Source organism: Scaptodrosophila lebanonensis, unplaced genomic scaffold, assembly GCF_003285725.1.
Source record: "Scaptodrosophila lebanonensis strain 11010-0011.00,11010-0021.00 unplaced genomic scaffold, SlebRS2 tig00000085-arrow-pilon, whole genome shotgun sequence".
In the NCBI taxonomy this organism is placed as follows: Eukaryota; Metazoa; Arthropoda; class Insecta; order Diptera; family Drosophilidae; genus Scaptodrosophila; species Scaptodrosophila lebanonensis.
This window is the reverse complement of record NW_022060564.1, coordinates 847,394-863,669: the sequence shown is the minus strand read 5'-3', so window position 1 is coordinate 863,669 and position 16,276 is coordinate 847,394. Positions and strand designations below refer to the sequence as shown.

At 37.8% G+C, this 16,276-nt stretch overlaps 2 protein-coding genes across 4 annotated transcripts in view; both read left to right on the top strand.

Annotated features, from left to right (window-relative positions):
• The window catches only part of LOC115626525 (Down syndrome cell adhesion molecule-like protein 1 homolog), a 149,938-nt gene that overhangs the window by 74,105 nt on the left and 59,557 nt on the right, over nucleotides 1-16,276 (top strand). The window lies entirely within an intron of this gene.
• Nucleotides 3,606-4,888, top strand: LOC115626526 (E3 ubiquitin-protein ligase NRDP1). Its single transcript, XM_030521908.1, has 2 exons — nucleotides 3,606-3,654; nucleotides 3,729-4,888. Exon 2 carries the CDS (start codon nucleotides 3,753-3,755, stop codon nucleotides 4,779-4,781), a length of 1,029 nt encoding a protein of 342 aa, XP_030377768.1. The 5' UTR covers nucleotides 3,606-3,654; nucleotides 3,729-3,752; the 3' UTR covers nucleotides 4,782-4,888.

The following is a 16,276-nucleotide window of genomic DNA, read 5'->3' as shown; positions in this document are numbered from 1 at the left end:
CTGCAGAGCATCTTTCTATTTAATAATTAGACCCACTGTTGAAGATTTTTCTGTCCGAGCTTGCAATAATAATAAGTTACGTAAGTTTTCTCAACTTCATTCACAACACTTTTTTATTCATTTCTTACCGAGCTACAAACTCAAATTTATGGATTACTTGACAGCATTTCATTTCCTGCGGCCAAACTAAATGCAAAATATGCATTGCCAAACTAAACTAAAACTAGAGCAGAGGCAACAACAGCACAACAACAACACAAGAATAACAATAAAAAAAAAAAACGGACAACATAGACTGTGCCAGCTGTTTTCACTGTCTGCTAAGATAAGCAAAGAAAAACTTCCAACAACTTTTGCTGTGGTCATTTTCATTGCAAACAAAATGAAATTGCGATGCATAAACCATCTACAGCAACAAGGACGAATGCCCAACAGCAACACATGGAAATAACAAGAAAGGAATGCTAAAGTCGAGCAGGCTCAACTCTTAAATACCCTGTACCACCCCACAAAAAAGTAATTAAATTAATTAATTAATTTAATTAAATTAATTAACTAAATTAATTTAATTAATTAACTAAATATTAATTAATTAAATATAAAATATTCCATGCATGCATACATACATTTACATTTATATCAGAATCGTGCCTTATGCGTGTTTGTGTACTTGTACATATGTATGTATGTGTGCATTGGGCCTGGTTATATGGCTATAACTTTCTTTCCGATCATTCTATCATAATTAAACTTGGTATACGGATATATAATTACTAATCTAATGTAACTACCAAATTTTAGTTCAAAATTCCAAGAATTACGGGAGTTATAGAAAATCGGTAATAGGGGGGGAGTGGGGGGGTGGATCAGAAAAAATGAACAAACTCGTCCTTTCTCGGTCTCAGGAGAATCTGTATACCAAGTTTGGTTATTCTAGCTCTTATACTTTCGGAGATCCTTGCGTTCATACAGACAGACAGACAGACAGACAGACGGACAGACGGACAGACGGACATGGCTATATCGACTCGGCTTGTCATGCTGATCAAGAATATATATACTTTGTGGGGTCTACGAAGCCTCCTTCTGTCTGTTCCATGTGCACTCGCACAAAACTAATATACCCTTGTACCCTTTGGGTACAGGGTATAAAAAGTACAGTTGTCACAAAAATTGCACACAATAGATAATGCGGAGTGACAGCCAAGCAGCATATGAAATTTAATATTTTAAACGGATGGCAACACAAAATGTAATTTAAAACCAAATATCCCGGCCACATGTTAAGTCCATGTTCCAATACATACACACGTATCTGGTTGGGCTGAATATTAATCGGTTTAATAAAAAAAACTCAGCAAGATTATTCAAACAGTTATTGTATGATTACCATTCATCACCTATAAGCGCTTTTTAGCGAAAATAGAGGCATTTGAATCGAACTACAATTGAAAAAAGACCCATAACTGAAATTTTATCTAATGTAAAACAACCAATGCTAAGGAATATGTGTGGATGTTTAACCACCACAGCAACAACTAGAATATAGTCAAGGACTTGTATTTTTCTGTTGAATTTTATAAATAACAAAAAAAAAAAACATTTAAAGTTTCAAGCCGATTTGCCGCTTATATGAAACAAATAACAAATTCCGTTTCACCAGCGCAAATTAATTTCTTCCACTTACCATTTTACAGAAATTATTGAAGCGTAAATGCGATTAAAATAAAGTGAAGTGCCACTTATTTGAAAACGTATACCCAATACATACATACATATATAATGAATTTTATCGAAGAACTGCAAGCTCTTTTGAATTATTGAATATTCAACTACAATTACTTTTAAAACTACTCTCGGTTACGCACATACAAATGTGTAGAGTAAATATTTTGACATGACAATATGTTTTCACAAGCATGCTTGTTCAAAATTTGATATTCATACACTGGCCGGGTAGGGTGTTGATATGTGAGGAATGCTCCCCGATCGACTTTATTTATTTGTTTTCGTCTCTGCATTCGCAGTTAATTTGTTTAAATTTCCCTTTTTAAATAGAACTCTGTAAATTTGTTTGCCAAAGACGACAACAGTTGGCAGCTACTACTGCCGATGTTGTGGCGTAAGTTTTGCAATTTGCATAACTTCCGCAACAGTTGGGGTATCCATAAATATGCAAAAGGGTTTTCACGGCCTGGCAAATTCAAGTGTCTTAAGAAAATGTCTTAAACAAGTATTATTGTTGTTGTTGTTGTTGTTAAGTTTGGTGTCAGTTTCGTATGAAATAAAGACGGGCTGCACATCATAGAGGTGTGTATAGAAATGACAATAAACAGAATAATTTAAAATTTGTGCATGTTTGCTAAGACTTTTAAAAGTTGTGGGGCTGCCATTCTGTTTATTATTAAGAACTGTGGATTTTAGAGACTGCAATGACTGTTTTGAAAACAATAGCAATAATCAATTCAGTATCACTGTGATAGTAAAATCTAAAGCTACTATTCAAAAGTCTCCCCTAGTTCTATTTATTATTGCAGCTGCCCAAAATGTTATAAGAATAGTGATTACTTTAGAATACTCGTTTCAATATTTGTGATGCTCAGGCCAATTACTTTTCATTACTTAGCATGTGAATGCGAAATTTGGTTTGAAATTTCATTTTGTGTTGCCTTACGTTTCAAATAATTATTAAATCCTCTTACTATGAAATAAATAAACTAAAAATTCATGTTGGGAATGTTGCCCAAATGTGCAAGCATTAGATAATTTAGATCTCCATATTACTTGTCATTATGCTTATTGAAAATATTCATTAAACTGACCAGGCCCTTTCAGTACCTATCGCATTTTGTTCCGCTGTGCCAAGTTTTGTGAATAAAACGGCCATTAAAATTATCATAGCGCGAAAATTTAATTTGCGAAAACTTTTCCAGAATGGCGCACTGCCAAGTGACACAAAACTTTACGCAATATTCATTACAAGTTACTGGCAGAAGCTTTGCATATCACATTTAACACGAAGCCAAGTGTGGCCTGGTTGCGAGCTTCTGCATATACTATATATTCAATTTCTATAGATATTTACGTCGTGTGCATCAACTAATTGCCGCGTAATTATCGTAAAATTTTACAAATGTTAATGCGCCCAAAGTTTCGTCAGACACACTTGAGGGCTTATTACTCATACGTACTGTGGTGCATGAACAGCAATCTGTTGATACTTATACTTTTTTATTTGAATACATACTTTTCTTGTTTCTTGTAACTTTTGCTAAAATGTAAATGCTACTCAGTAAATAATAATGTAATGATAAGTGGCGAACTTTACATCTTAACCTAGCCTTGTTATTGAAATTAAAAAGTAGACTTTATCCCACATTCTATATAATAGAAAAGAGCTAACTGAAGAGTAGATAAATACTTACAAGTTCAATACTACGAAGAGCAATTGTAGAAGAAGTAATAGATAGATATTTAAACTATTAAACAGGGGAACAATGCACTTTATAATGAATTGAAAAAGTAAATCAAGATAACAGTAGCATTTCAATCATTTATCAGCAGTATTTTGACAATTTAATCAACTACTTCGCTCATTTTACATTTCGATTATAAAGTACAAAAATCTAGTTTTTCGTTTTCAACACTTTCGTGGTAGGTGACGAGCATAAAGGGTTTTCCATGCACTTTAAAAGATCGCAGTAATTCTCGCAGTGAAATCATCACAGCATTTTTAGTTAACACAAACAAGCATGGGCTACGATCTCAGCTGCATTGTTGGCCATGTCGATGAGGAGCTCATTTGTCCCATATGCGCCGACGTCCTGGAGGATCCCGTGCAAGCCTCGGGCTGTGAGCACGCCTTCTGTCGTGCCTGCATCGAAAAGTGGCTGAAACAGAAGCACATCTGTCCTGTCGATCGTCTGGAGCTGTCGCCCAGTCATTTAATAGGAGCCTCCCGCCTAATGCGCAATATGCTGGCGCGCCTAAAGATCCGCTGCTGCTTTGCCGAAAATGGTTGCAGCGCTCTCCTGCCGCTGGACGAATTTCGTGCTCATGTGATCGCTTGTGAGCACAATCCCAAGGTGGTGGTTGTGTGCACGAAGGGTTGCGGCATGAAGGTTCCCAAGGATGAACTCGCCTCCCACAACTGCGTGTTCGAGCTGCGTGAGATGGTGCAGTCGCAAATCAACGAAATATCTGAGCTCAAGGACATGCAGACCCACCAAGAAATGCGCATTGATGTGCAGCGGCGGGAACTCGAACTGTTGCAGTACTATATAGCGGCTCTGCGCTCCACGAATCCACTGATCCGAAACATTGGCGAGCAGCTCGATCGTTACGCCGTGATGCAGTGGGGCGGCAGTCTGCCTCTGGCCAGAGTCCGGACTTGGGGCAGCTTGATCTCCACTCCAGACTCGGCCATGCACATGTTGGTGCGCGAGGGACTTCGTGCCTGTGGCTGCCCCATGCATCTGGTGAACCTGATGGTCGATCGCTGCCATGAGGATCGCTGGCCGTCGGGCCTGCTCACGTTGGATTCGCGACGGGAGAATGCCCATCGACTGGTGCAGTATGTGACGCGCATGCTGCCCTCTCTGATCACCGGCAAGCCGTGCATTGTCATATTGAATGGCGACAATGGACACATGCCGGAGAATTTGCGCCCAACTCTGGCGATGATCATGATCTTTGTCGATGGTGTAGATGAGTCGCGACCGGAGTATGAGCTCCCAGGTGATTTCCATAGCGACATTCGGAATACGCCACTAAATATCTAAGTTTTCGGATAATGTTTAAGGGTCAAAATTTTGTTTTGTAATAGCCAGACGTAATTGTTACACAATTCTAAAAATTACAATACCTTCGGTATCACTGTATCATGAGATTCTAGAGTATAATCATATATTTTTGGGGAATGTCGTAAAAATTACATTTTGCTTTATACGTAAGTGTAACTGCATAATGATAATCAAATGCATATATATTTGTAAAATGTATACCATTTGGCTTTATAACTCACTGAAAATGCAAAGTAGTAGTAGAAAGGGTGTTAGACCAAATAAAAACTATAGTGGTAGCATAGCATCTAATCAAAAGCATTGAAGAATGTCTCTTCTTACTATCTTACTTTTTACTCTCTTGGAAATGTAGACTAAAATGTATATAATTCGAGAAGCCTGACTTTCTAAACTTCCAAATATAATTGACTCTTCGATCATATGTGAATTTCCATCGCGTCTCCATCGTAAACCTTCAATTCAAGACAGCTTGTAATGGTCGTAGACTTTGCCTTATACTTATATTTGGTCAACTTTATTTGAGAGCAGTGTCGTGTGGCTGCTATTTTCATGATACTTATCATCTCAAGCGACAACTACAAGTTGAGCAACATATGTTTACTGTCACAATTGGAGAAACAATGCATTTATATGTTTATGTAGCTAAATATTTAATTAAATCAACGCTTCAATCAATCAACGGCAGTTCCTGTCAATCACAACACAACAGCAAACAAAAAGCTCATAACATGCATTCAACAAATTAGTGTCAAATTAAATGCAACTCTTTGTCAACTAATTAAATGCAATGACGCCCTCGAGTATGCCAGAAGAACATAAGTTGATTAAACAAAAGGCCAAGGTAAGCATCGCCGGACTAACTGAGTAACAGACGCTTCCATTCAGGACCTGAACTGCCGATGGCTCCAAGATGCTGCTTCTGCTGCTGCTAGTGCTGCTACCGGTTTATAATGCCGCCAGTGCCCAAAACTTAATTAATATTTACATGAGCTCTTCTAAGATGTGTTGTCCAGGGAAAGGTACTGGCAGTGAAGTGAGAATCGTAGCGCTTTAGTGTTGTTATTACTGATATTGTTGTTGTTGTTAGCATCTAACGTCTGTTCTGTTTGCATGCAGGGAGACAGTACGGCGCCGTCTCTTGTTGCATGGCTGCTAGAAATCAATTCGTATTGTTAACCCATGATTGGATATTATTGATTCAATTTGCTGCCACGCTGCCGAGACATGTTTTATGCATGCCCCTCCCCCACACTCTCCCCCTCCCCTGCGCGCCAATGTAGTGATAATGCCTGTCTGTATTGATAATGGAAAACATGCACACCATCGCACTCAACTGGCTACGACTGTCTTTCGTACATAGTTTAATTTATGCATGTGTTGCACATTGCCAGCAAAAGGTTTGCTGTTGCATAAATGCATGAAGCGGCGCACTGTGGCGTAGCTGTGACTGTACAGGAGGGATCTATATGCTCTATTATAGGTATTAGTACTGTATGCAGGCAATTAAATGGCAATAGAATAGCTAATATTCTGCTCCCTATGAATATATTTAAGAGCAAAGCATTAAGTCTACTAATATAGTATTCGACTTTAAGAAAAGAAACAGAATGCGAGTCTAAATACTAGACTAGCAGTTCCGATTGATTGTGGAAAAAAAGCTACAATTTGTTGCTGGATTTTGATTTAAAGATTTCGGTTATTTGAAGATCACAGTTGGAAAGAAGAGAAGAGAAAATTAGAATTAAAATGTAACTCTTTGCAACAAAACATTCATATATTAAAAACATGCAGTAAAGTATTAATTATAATACATAATTATTTTATATAAATATTGAAACAATAATTTTTATATTATTTCTATTATTTTTCTGTGCTTCTGGTATTTCAAATTCTTCTTTCTTTATTCGTACTCGTATTTCCCTTTCTTTCCCATTTATCGTTTACATTCCTGGCTATGCCACTGGCCTGCTCGTATACTCGTATGACTCATAAAGTCGCTGTTATATCTACACCAGTATTGATATTATTTGTACTGACTGCCTGGTATTGTTGCCGTTTAGGTTGTGTTCATTGTTTTTGCTAAAATGTTTGATGCTGTTGGTGTTGCTTTTGTTATTATCATTGACAATGGCAATGATAACAATACACAGTAAGCACAAACAGACAATGCTAATATTGGACGGCCTTCCACATCCAACCCACACCCATTTGAATTTATTGTTTTGCTCGTTCGAAGTGTTTGACATTTCCTGTTGCATTCAACGCATTTTGATAGACAGCACATATTCGAACAGGGAGTGGGATGGATGAAAATTTGCATTTTGCGTTTCAAAATTCAGGCTCTGCACACAATTATGAATGCACCGATAGCCGCCGAGCGATCCACCTTGGCATAAATCACTTGCCACAAAGCTCAGATGCTGAACAAAGGTACCCGTAATAGAAGGAAAAGGTCCGAGAAATATGCAACAGTATCGGCGCTTAAAAGCCACAAAATGGCAGTAAATTGGTAGCAATTGAATAGAATTGAAAGCCGACGAGCAAGCTAGCGGAGCTGGCCAAGAGGAAGGCACACATCGAAGGGGGAGCTGCGACCAGAGGAAGTTGGTGTTGGTGTTGGCGTGTTGAGTTGTGAAAGCTAAAGGAAATGGCCGACATAACTCGCTGCAATGAGCATCAGAAAACCACAAAAGGCGAAGGATTTTTTCGGACTGAATTCGGTGGAGGTCTGCTGTCGTTGCCTATCCTGGCACCATTGATGTTGAACCGAATTCAGGTAGTTACCTTCTGCCAAATGTAGAAAATCGTGCAGCAGTCTTCAATAGTTGGTTTGCTATAAAAGCGAGTTAAAATCATTTTGTTTCCTTTTTTAATCGCAACAATAATTTAATTGTTAACAGCAATAAATACAAGCTTGTTTCTTGTCAATTATATTTAAGCGTTTACCTTAAATCTAATTAAAATTAGTTTGTATCTAGGGATGAATTTCCATGAAATAAAAAAAATAGGAAATAAATTTTAAACTTATTGATTAGTTTTTAATAACATTTTCTTTGCCACCCGGCGATGCAAAGCAAAGACATGTGAGAGTCGTTAATAGGCCCGCAAATAAACAATTATTTTCATTAGGAAAACATAATATTAACTGCAGTTGCTTATTCTTAAACCACGAAATAGGTCTATTTTATAACATATGGATAGAAAATCTCTTTAAAGTAAAACTGGAAACACAATTGAAATGCTCATCTCATGATTGTACTCCAACAACTGATTGAATAAATGAAGTAGTATAGAATGGAATATTGCGCTTGCAAATTGATTGCCTCAAAAAATGATCAATATTCAATACGTTTGAATTGAAAGCTCTTCGTTTGAGAATCAATATTTGTTAGTCCTGTTTAACAGAAACTGCGTTTTGCTCCAAAGTTCAGTTTTTACACAGCGCCTAGCCTTACACAGCATTTGGAACAAGCGTCAACGATTTATTTACGCCATTGAGCGCATAAAACACCAAAGTACAGTCACAAATTATGCACACCCTGCCAACTAACTTGCTCACTTGTAACCAATTGACATATTTTACTTTGGAGGCCCTCGAACGGCTTAGCGCCTTATCCAATTTATGTACCTGGATAGCCGAAATATCCCTTGGTATGTGCACGTATCCGTTGTGTACGAGTGTGTGTGTGTGAGCGCATTTGTGAGGGGCTAGGCAAGTAATAAAAATTTAATGGGAAATATTAAGTACACATTAATTTGATTTATTTGTGTGGGCGGGAGAAATGTTGCCTATATTTATTTTTATTTGACTTGAAGAGTTTCATTTTGGATGGGGAATTGTGTGTTATTTTAGGACTGGAACCGATTGCTAGACAGCTGAGGAATGAGCTGAGTATTATGGGGTAAGGCATTGAGTGTGAAAATATAACCAATGTGAAAATCAAACAGAATGTTGGCAGGTTTAGAAAATGGGCAGTATTTTTTCAATTTCTTACATTTATTTCCATTCTCTCCGAATACCAGGTTTAGATGTTTGAAGGACCTACAACTAGACAAAGAAAAACGTTCTAAGCTATTAAATTTGTTTGCTGGTTTGTTCTTTTGTGTGTATTTTTTGCCGACATCTGGTTTGATTTGTTTTGATGGCAACCCCAAGCTAGAGAAGCTTTTAATACATACTCGTACGTACATATATACATTTATACATATACTAAGAATATAAGGAAACAATGTACAGAAGGCAAACAGAGAATCTGCGGCTAATTTACTTAATACCTTTGCAACATAGTTTCTGACATATAAATTGTTAAGTTTAATCATAAATTCAGTTTTTGCTGTAGTTAGAAAAATGTTAAAACTGCTTCAACAGACATTTTTCCAATGCTTAGTTAGGCTAAAGCTTGAAAATACGAGTGTAAACATATTTTCAAATGTTGGGTATCATATTTTTCATGCACATGACTTGTAACTTTGCCTGCAAAGTCCGGTGAAATATTTGATGAACTGCAAGGCTCTCGGTAACATTGCAAGCTCAGTGAGCGGTAGAGCCCATGGAGAGCCATTGGGCCAGCCCTTTACTAATACTTTGACTTTGCTAGCAACAGAAATCAGATTGTACAAATCTGCAGATGGCTGTTTGTGTGTGTGCTTATAAGCTGCAAGGCAGGTCGTTTACGTATTTGCATAAACTACAAAGGACATTTTGGCCAAGTTACGTAACGTTGGACACAAAGAATTGACAAAATATTGCACAACTGCAGATACAGTTAGGAAGGAAGCAAAGGCATATGGCTAGCTAAGTACTTTGTGATTTTTTTGTTTGCTATCATTCGACCATTTTGGACAGTTGTCAGTGCCACAAGAATGACTGTAAATTCCCTCTTCTTTTGTGTGTGTGGGTGTGTGGACCCCTCTGTCGACTACATTTTTGGTTTCGATTGTTTTCGCTTTTTCACTGTAGTACTGCTGTTCGCTTTTCTGTCTTTTGTCTTTCACGCATATTTGCTAAGCTCTTGCATTTTAGCAGCAATTTACGCTCTTAATGCAATCAGCTTTCCTCTCGCTGCTTTGGCTAATGCGCTTTAAGCAGTAAGGGGCAGGCATCCAAAATGTTCAAGACACCCACAGAGCTGCCTCGGGCAGCCACTCCCTGGGAATCAATTGACACTTGCCACTTGAGTGCCGTTGGGTGCAGTCTGAGCCAAGAAAACTACAAGTAGAACATGCCACCCCACCCCCTTCGCCACGTTCGTTAGCAATTTACGCCAATTGCGCCGAGCAGAGGCGAAAAAAAAAAGAAAAAACCGAGAATGGAAATAGCAAACTTTCATTTAATGCCCGCAGTTTTTGGTGGGGCATCAGCAGCAGCTGAAGCCTGGCATCAAGCTCTGAAATGCAGCTAAATGCTGATCCTTGGGGCGTCACACAGATTTGATAGTCAAAGGATTTGTTTTCAGAGCTGCTTATTGTTTCGCTTTATAGCGAGAAGTGGTGCAACATTTCAAAAAACAGCTGAGACGGCTCTTAAATATTAAGTTGATTAAGCAAAGTCAAACACAAGAAATCAAACCAACTACACGTATTTTGACTACTCCTTGTCTAAAGTAATTGTATTATTGGTTTTTTTTTTCAATTATTTTCTACCACTATGAAGGATTTCCAATTTTAGCTACACTTGCAGTTTACATATTTGTGCGTAGCTTTAAAACTCTTTTAAACTTAGGATATTGCTCTTTAAATTGCGATAAGTGATAAGAGCGAAGCTTTTTTGTGCATCTTTGTGAGATGAAAATGCGTGGTCTAAAATCGGAATGAAAATATTTAGGATGTTCTTCTAACTTCCTTATCTTATTTCTGAATTTTGAATTAAAATATGTAACAACAAAAATTTATTGTAAAATGAATTTATTGTGTCGAGTATTTTATAAAACTACATATTTTTTCATTAAAATGTTTCCACATTTTCATTTATGTATTTTGTTAGGCTTTTGTAACAGAGTTTGCTTTAAAAGATAAATGTCGAATGCCTTGTATTTGTAAATGGCACACTTGGAGTTAAGCGTCTAAATACGTTTTAATGCGCTTTGATATGGATGTGACATGCACACAGCCGACGGCCACTAGACGGATTTCCACCTTCCCCACCTTCCGTAATCTCCCATCCCCCTTCCCAAGTTTTACTTATGGGCCCTGTGACTGATGCGCCGTTTGTCAACGTTGTTGCTCGTCGTCGCCATCATCATTCTCAACATCGTGTGTGTGTGTGTGTGTGTGAGTGTCCAACTGTTAGTCCTTTATTTTGTGATGCCCTGTGAAGGCCAACAGCAGCGTCAAGTGAAAAATGATGCTGCGCCGAGGGTGGTCGAGGGCTAGGTCGGCTGCAAAACTGTTGCCATTTTTTGATAAAATGTTGGTCAAGCTTCAACAACAGCAGCATCCAGAACCTTCAGTTGCCAGTTGCTTTAAATATTTCGGAACGGTACACATGACGGGACTTGTTCACAGTTTTCAGCACCATTTATGCTTAGCCCACGTCCCTGCCATGCCATCCTGCTGGGCCAGACTGCCAGACCAAATCATTTGGCTTGAGTTTCATTTTTGTCTGCTTTTTTGTTGATGTTTTTTTTCGGTTGCTCATTTGAAACAATACCATTTAAGCTATTTTATTTTATGCTCTCAGTTGTTGTTGTTTTCATTCGGTGTTTGGACTTGTGGGCCCACTTAGTTTTAAGTTTGCAAGCTTTATGTTTATCTAAGCGATGGCAGCCAGCATTGCGTGTATGGAATATTTTTGTTGTGGTTCCTAAAGCCGCAGCATTCATATTTCTGTGCGCCTTGACAGATAAGCCAATTCATACAGTAGTTTTGAATATGTATGTATGTGTGTGTTTATTTAAAGTAAGCTAAATTTAAATGTACATAGTTTCTCAAGGCTGTATGAAAAAGAAATTGGTAATAAAATGCATCGTTTGTTAACATCCTAAAATGTATTTTTAATTAAAATAATATTGAGTTGTGATAATTAGTTTTTTGTTTACTCCTCTTACAATTGGGGCGTTGCGTACAAACGATATTCCCTAGGTCTAATATTTTCTATTATTTCAGTTGTAATCTGAGCAGTATTGTTTGTGTAAATGTTTGATTTAATTTGTATTTTCATAAATCCCTAATTCAATTTGGCATGCGCATAAAACTTTTTCAAATTTGTAACAGATAAACTATAACATATAGTATTGATCGGAACGAGATTATTTCAAGTGGGTTTAATTGACTCGAAGTTTTGATCGAGTGGTCAGCGTACGTTCCAACCAGTTGGTGGCGACACGCTTATCAGCGCTTAACAGCGCAACTATTATTCCACGCTGCTAAGCAACCCAATGCTCAACAGCCTGCCCATAGCTGCATCTACTACCTTCACCTTCAAGCGCCAAACCACCCACCACCCACCGTTCACCGCCCATCACCCACCACCATAATGCACAAAATGAACGCCAAACCACTTCCAATGGCGCTCTTGCGCTCTCTTCTGTGCTACCAAAAAGAAGTTCGAATTTCGAAAACAACGAAGCGACGAAGCACGAACGACGCACGAAGCAGCCCGATAACCGAAATGACACGAAGTCCTTGGCGGGCCAAAGGCGCCACTCAGTGCCGCACAGTGCCACACATTTCCACCAATGGAGGCCACAATCAGTCAGTCGTGCGTCGGTTTCTGTACTGTGCGGACGGTTATACGTCATCGTGGTTCGATTCGACCGAGTTAAAGCGACAGCTGAACGATAAAAGTTTGTTTTGTGCTAAGCACTCAGAGTTTTGCGCCATTTCGAGACGTTTTTGCTTTCGTCCGTGCCACGAAATGTTGCCGTGCCTCGTGCCTTTGTCATTTGCCGGCTGCTGGCCGTCAGCGTCAAAGCGTTAAAACGCATTTGGTTGAAAGTTGTTTGTGTACTCGTATTTGCTGCTGCGACGCCGGGAGCCGGAGTCGGAGCGTTGCGTGCCCAATTCACAATGTAATTAAAAATAGTTTTGTCCGTCCAAACGGAAATGCTTTACAGTTAAACGCTTGAATACCTTTGCTGGAACATTAACTGACATTTGCGCGTGTTTATTTTGATTCGGTTTTGACAATGGCATATGCTTTGTTGATATGTTTAGACGAGAGCCAGCAGTGCCAACCCATGATATATTTGATATTTGGTTCCAGATAGCTACAAGTGAAGGCATATCAAGGCTTATACATTATCTAGTTGAATGATCACTTATAAATATTGATTGAATGCAATTGATAAACATTTTTAAATTTGAACTTGGGTACAACGTTGTTGGCTAAAAAAGTATCTAAACAGGAAAACAAATTAATTTTCTATTAAAAGTTTCAACTATATCTTACCAACATGATCCTACAATATGCATTCTTCTAGTTCTCTTTAACCATTGGTTCTCTATTTTTATCATGTCTCGCCTTTTTTTTTAATATTGTATTTCTTTTGTTTCTGTTTTAATTGCCGCCTAATGTAAAGGTCAATCAAGTATCATATTTGATCATTATCAAATAAAACCACAATTAGAATTGTTAGAGGTTTCAAATTTTATTAAATCTTTTAATGTCTGATCAGCAGCAAAAATATATTTATTAGATACGATCTTTAAAATGTGATCTTAGTTATTCAAAGCATAAGCTAGGGCTTTCATTATTATTATTAGCAATGAATTAAATCTCTGAATAAAAAAGACAAATGGAAGCTTTGTTAACATTCTTCTCTATTGGAAAAGTCTCAATTCTCTCACGTGGCTAATGGATTTTATACCAGTCTATCAGGTCACTGTCATTTTTGTTGTTAGTCGTGGTTCACTGACTTGTGCAATCAATTTCTCATAATAGCTTATATGGGCAACCAATTAATTACACTGTACTGCAAGAAAATAAAAAGCTAATGCTTAGACTTTTCAGCTCTTCAGAATTCACATTTGTGTAAGATTCGGTCACAATTAATGCAAAAATGATTAATTAATAAAAATTTAACAAACTCGTAAAGGTTTTGGATTCCGAGGGTCAATATTTTAAGTTTGACAACTGTAGGTCGAACCATTTGTGAGATCTAAGCTGATAAATTGGGTAAAAGACTCCGGGTATTGATTAAAAAAATAATTATACTTAATAGACATGCTAATAGGCAGAAACTTTAAATTAGTTGGCCTTCCAGACAATTAGCACTGAACCTTAAAGACTGATTTAAATCATTTTATTTGCAAACAGATTTTGGTATTTTCGCAAATTTTGTATTTGCTAGCACACATTTCTTCAGTGTTTTAAATTGTATAAGTACTATCTTTTACTTGACAAACCGCTTCTAATAGCTTTTATTTATTTATGTCTCAATTTGTCTGCAATTGTGTCAAAGCCACAAAAACCGAAAGGGGATAAAAAACAGCCCGAAATTTAACTCAAATCCAACTGCCACAAAAACTACGTAGTTTAAACCACAAGCTAAATGGCAATAAAAAATGCTTAAATACAGTGACAACAGCGGCAAGAAGAAGAACAAGAATGCGGCCATGTACATAGCTAGCAAAATAATTTGTTGCAATAAATATTTTAAAATCCAGTTAAGCGTAACATTTTCGTCACGAAGTGCCACAGAGAGCGAGACCAGGGCAGTGTACTCGTCCCACACGGCTACTAGCCAAGTCCTAAGCATGCCTAGGAATCCTCCATTTTCTAGGGTGCCTGAAAATGCAGGCTGAAAACTGTTGCAGTGCAGGAGGTAGTCGTAGGAACAGTGGGATATTTAGTTTATCTAATTTGAAGGACTATTTATGAGGACATTATAATATTTTTATGTAGTGTTTGAAATTAGAGGTGTTTATAGTCGTTAGTAATGCATGCCGTACATTTTGAATTTAATTTATTTTAAGAAAGTATAGAAAGTAATGTGGATTGGTGTTGTCTTCAGTCTAGGCTTCAATGCTCTTTAAAATATATGAAGAGCGGAAGTGAATGAATCATTCATTTTCTTAGTAGAGTTTCTTAAAGGCTTACTGCTTTTGATCGCTAAAAATGTTGTATCTAAAGAATAATTCATAATTTAATGATAATTTTGAAAACTGAGAATGTGCTCAAATCGACAATAAATATGAATTTTTGAAGTTCCTATTTTCATTTAATAAATAAACAAATTCTTTTCTGTAATAATTTATTTGATTGCATGTGACGACAAGTGGTTTATCATGTTTAGTTAATAATCTGAACAAATGAGTTTTATGCATATATCTTTTAGTCCTCTTTGGTAGTGTAAGATAAATACCATTGAATGATCCAACATGATATGATGAGTTCCAATATAAATATCTCTTTATTGCCCATACAGAGCTGTGAATGAAAAGTAAAAAGAGGTGTACTTTTTGTGTGTATAAAATAGCATTTATTAACAGAAATACTTTACTCCTTTAATATAGAAAAATGTCTGCAGCGTAAATGTATGAGACTTTGTTTTGGCTGCTTATATGCTGACAATACCACACTGTGCTTTGGATAGGGATCGGGTTTGTTGGTGGGTTGCTTTTGATTTTGCTTTTTTCGTGCCATTTTCATGCAGTCGCGGCTTTGCATGCCAGCAGCAATGTTATGCTTTGTTGTTGTTACAGTTGGTATTGCTGTTTTTGTTGTTGCCACTGCCTTGTTGCATTTTGTTGGCTATGCCAACACTGACTACCCTCAGGTCCCGGTCCCAGCCCCGACTGCGGCCCCTCTCTACGCAATCTTCTTCGTCCTTTGTGTGTATCGTGTAGTCGCTTTAATATTAAAAGCGTTTAAAATTTTGCACGTTTCGTCGCCATTGTTCATGTCTGGCCAGAGTCTTTTTCCCCACCTCCTAACGCCAACTCCCTTATGTTGTTGTTATTGGTGGTGGTGTTGTTGCTGCTACGCTATGCTACAGGGACCAACACACTAACAAGCTTTGTTATGTTTCGTTGCTGCCGTTGAGTTTGCTCAACGTTTTGCCTGCAGCTGCGGAAACGGAAGTGTTGCCGTTGCCATTGCCATTTTGCAGCCATAGATTTTCGGTGAGGAGCCGGCATTGGTTTTGGCATTTTAAGTTGCTGCTGCCACAGTTGCTGTTGCTGTTGTTGTTCTTGTTGCTGCTGCTGCTGTTGATAATATTCCTTTGGCTTTCCGCTTGTAAAACGCTACCGTGTTTTGCCGCTTGGCTTGCTTTCGGTTTTGTTCGAGTCTTTCTTTTTTTTACTACTGGTTTGTTGTTGTTGTATTTGGCATCACCAACTTCTGACAGGTGGTTTGTATTACGTGTTTTCTGTTTACCTTGTGTAATCATTTCATTTGTCAAAGTTGATTTGCTCGCAAACACGCCGACAACAGTCTGACAAGGAGATGACACGAGGCGCAGGAATGGACAAAGGCCGGAAAAGTAACAAAACTTTACGGCGCACAGAAAAGAAGAACTTTGCAAAGTAAC

Coding starts and splice junctions, on each gene's coding strand:
- LOC115626526 (XM_030521908.1), top strand. CDS start 3,753: ATGGGCTACGATCTCAGCTGCATTGTTGGCCATGTCGATGAGGAGCTC.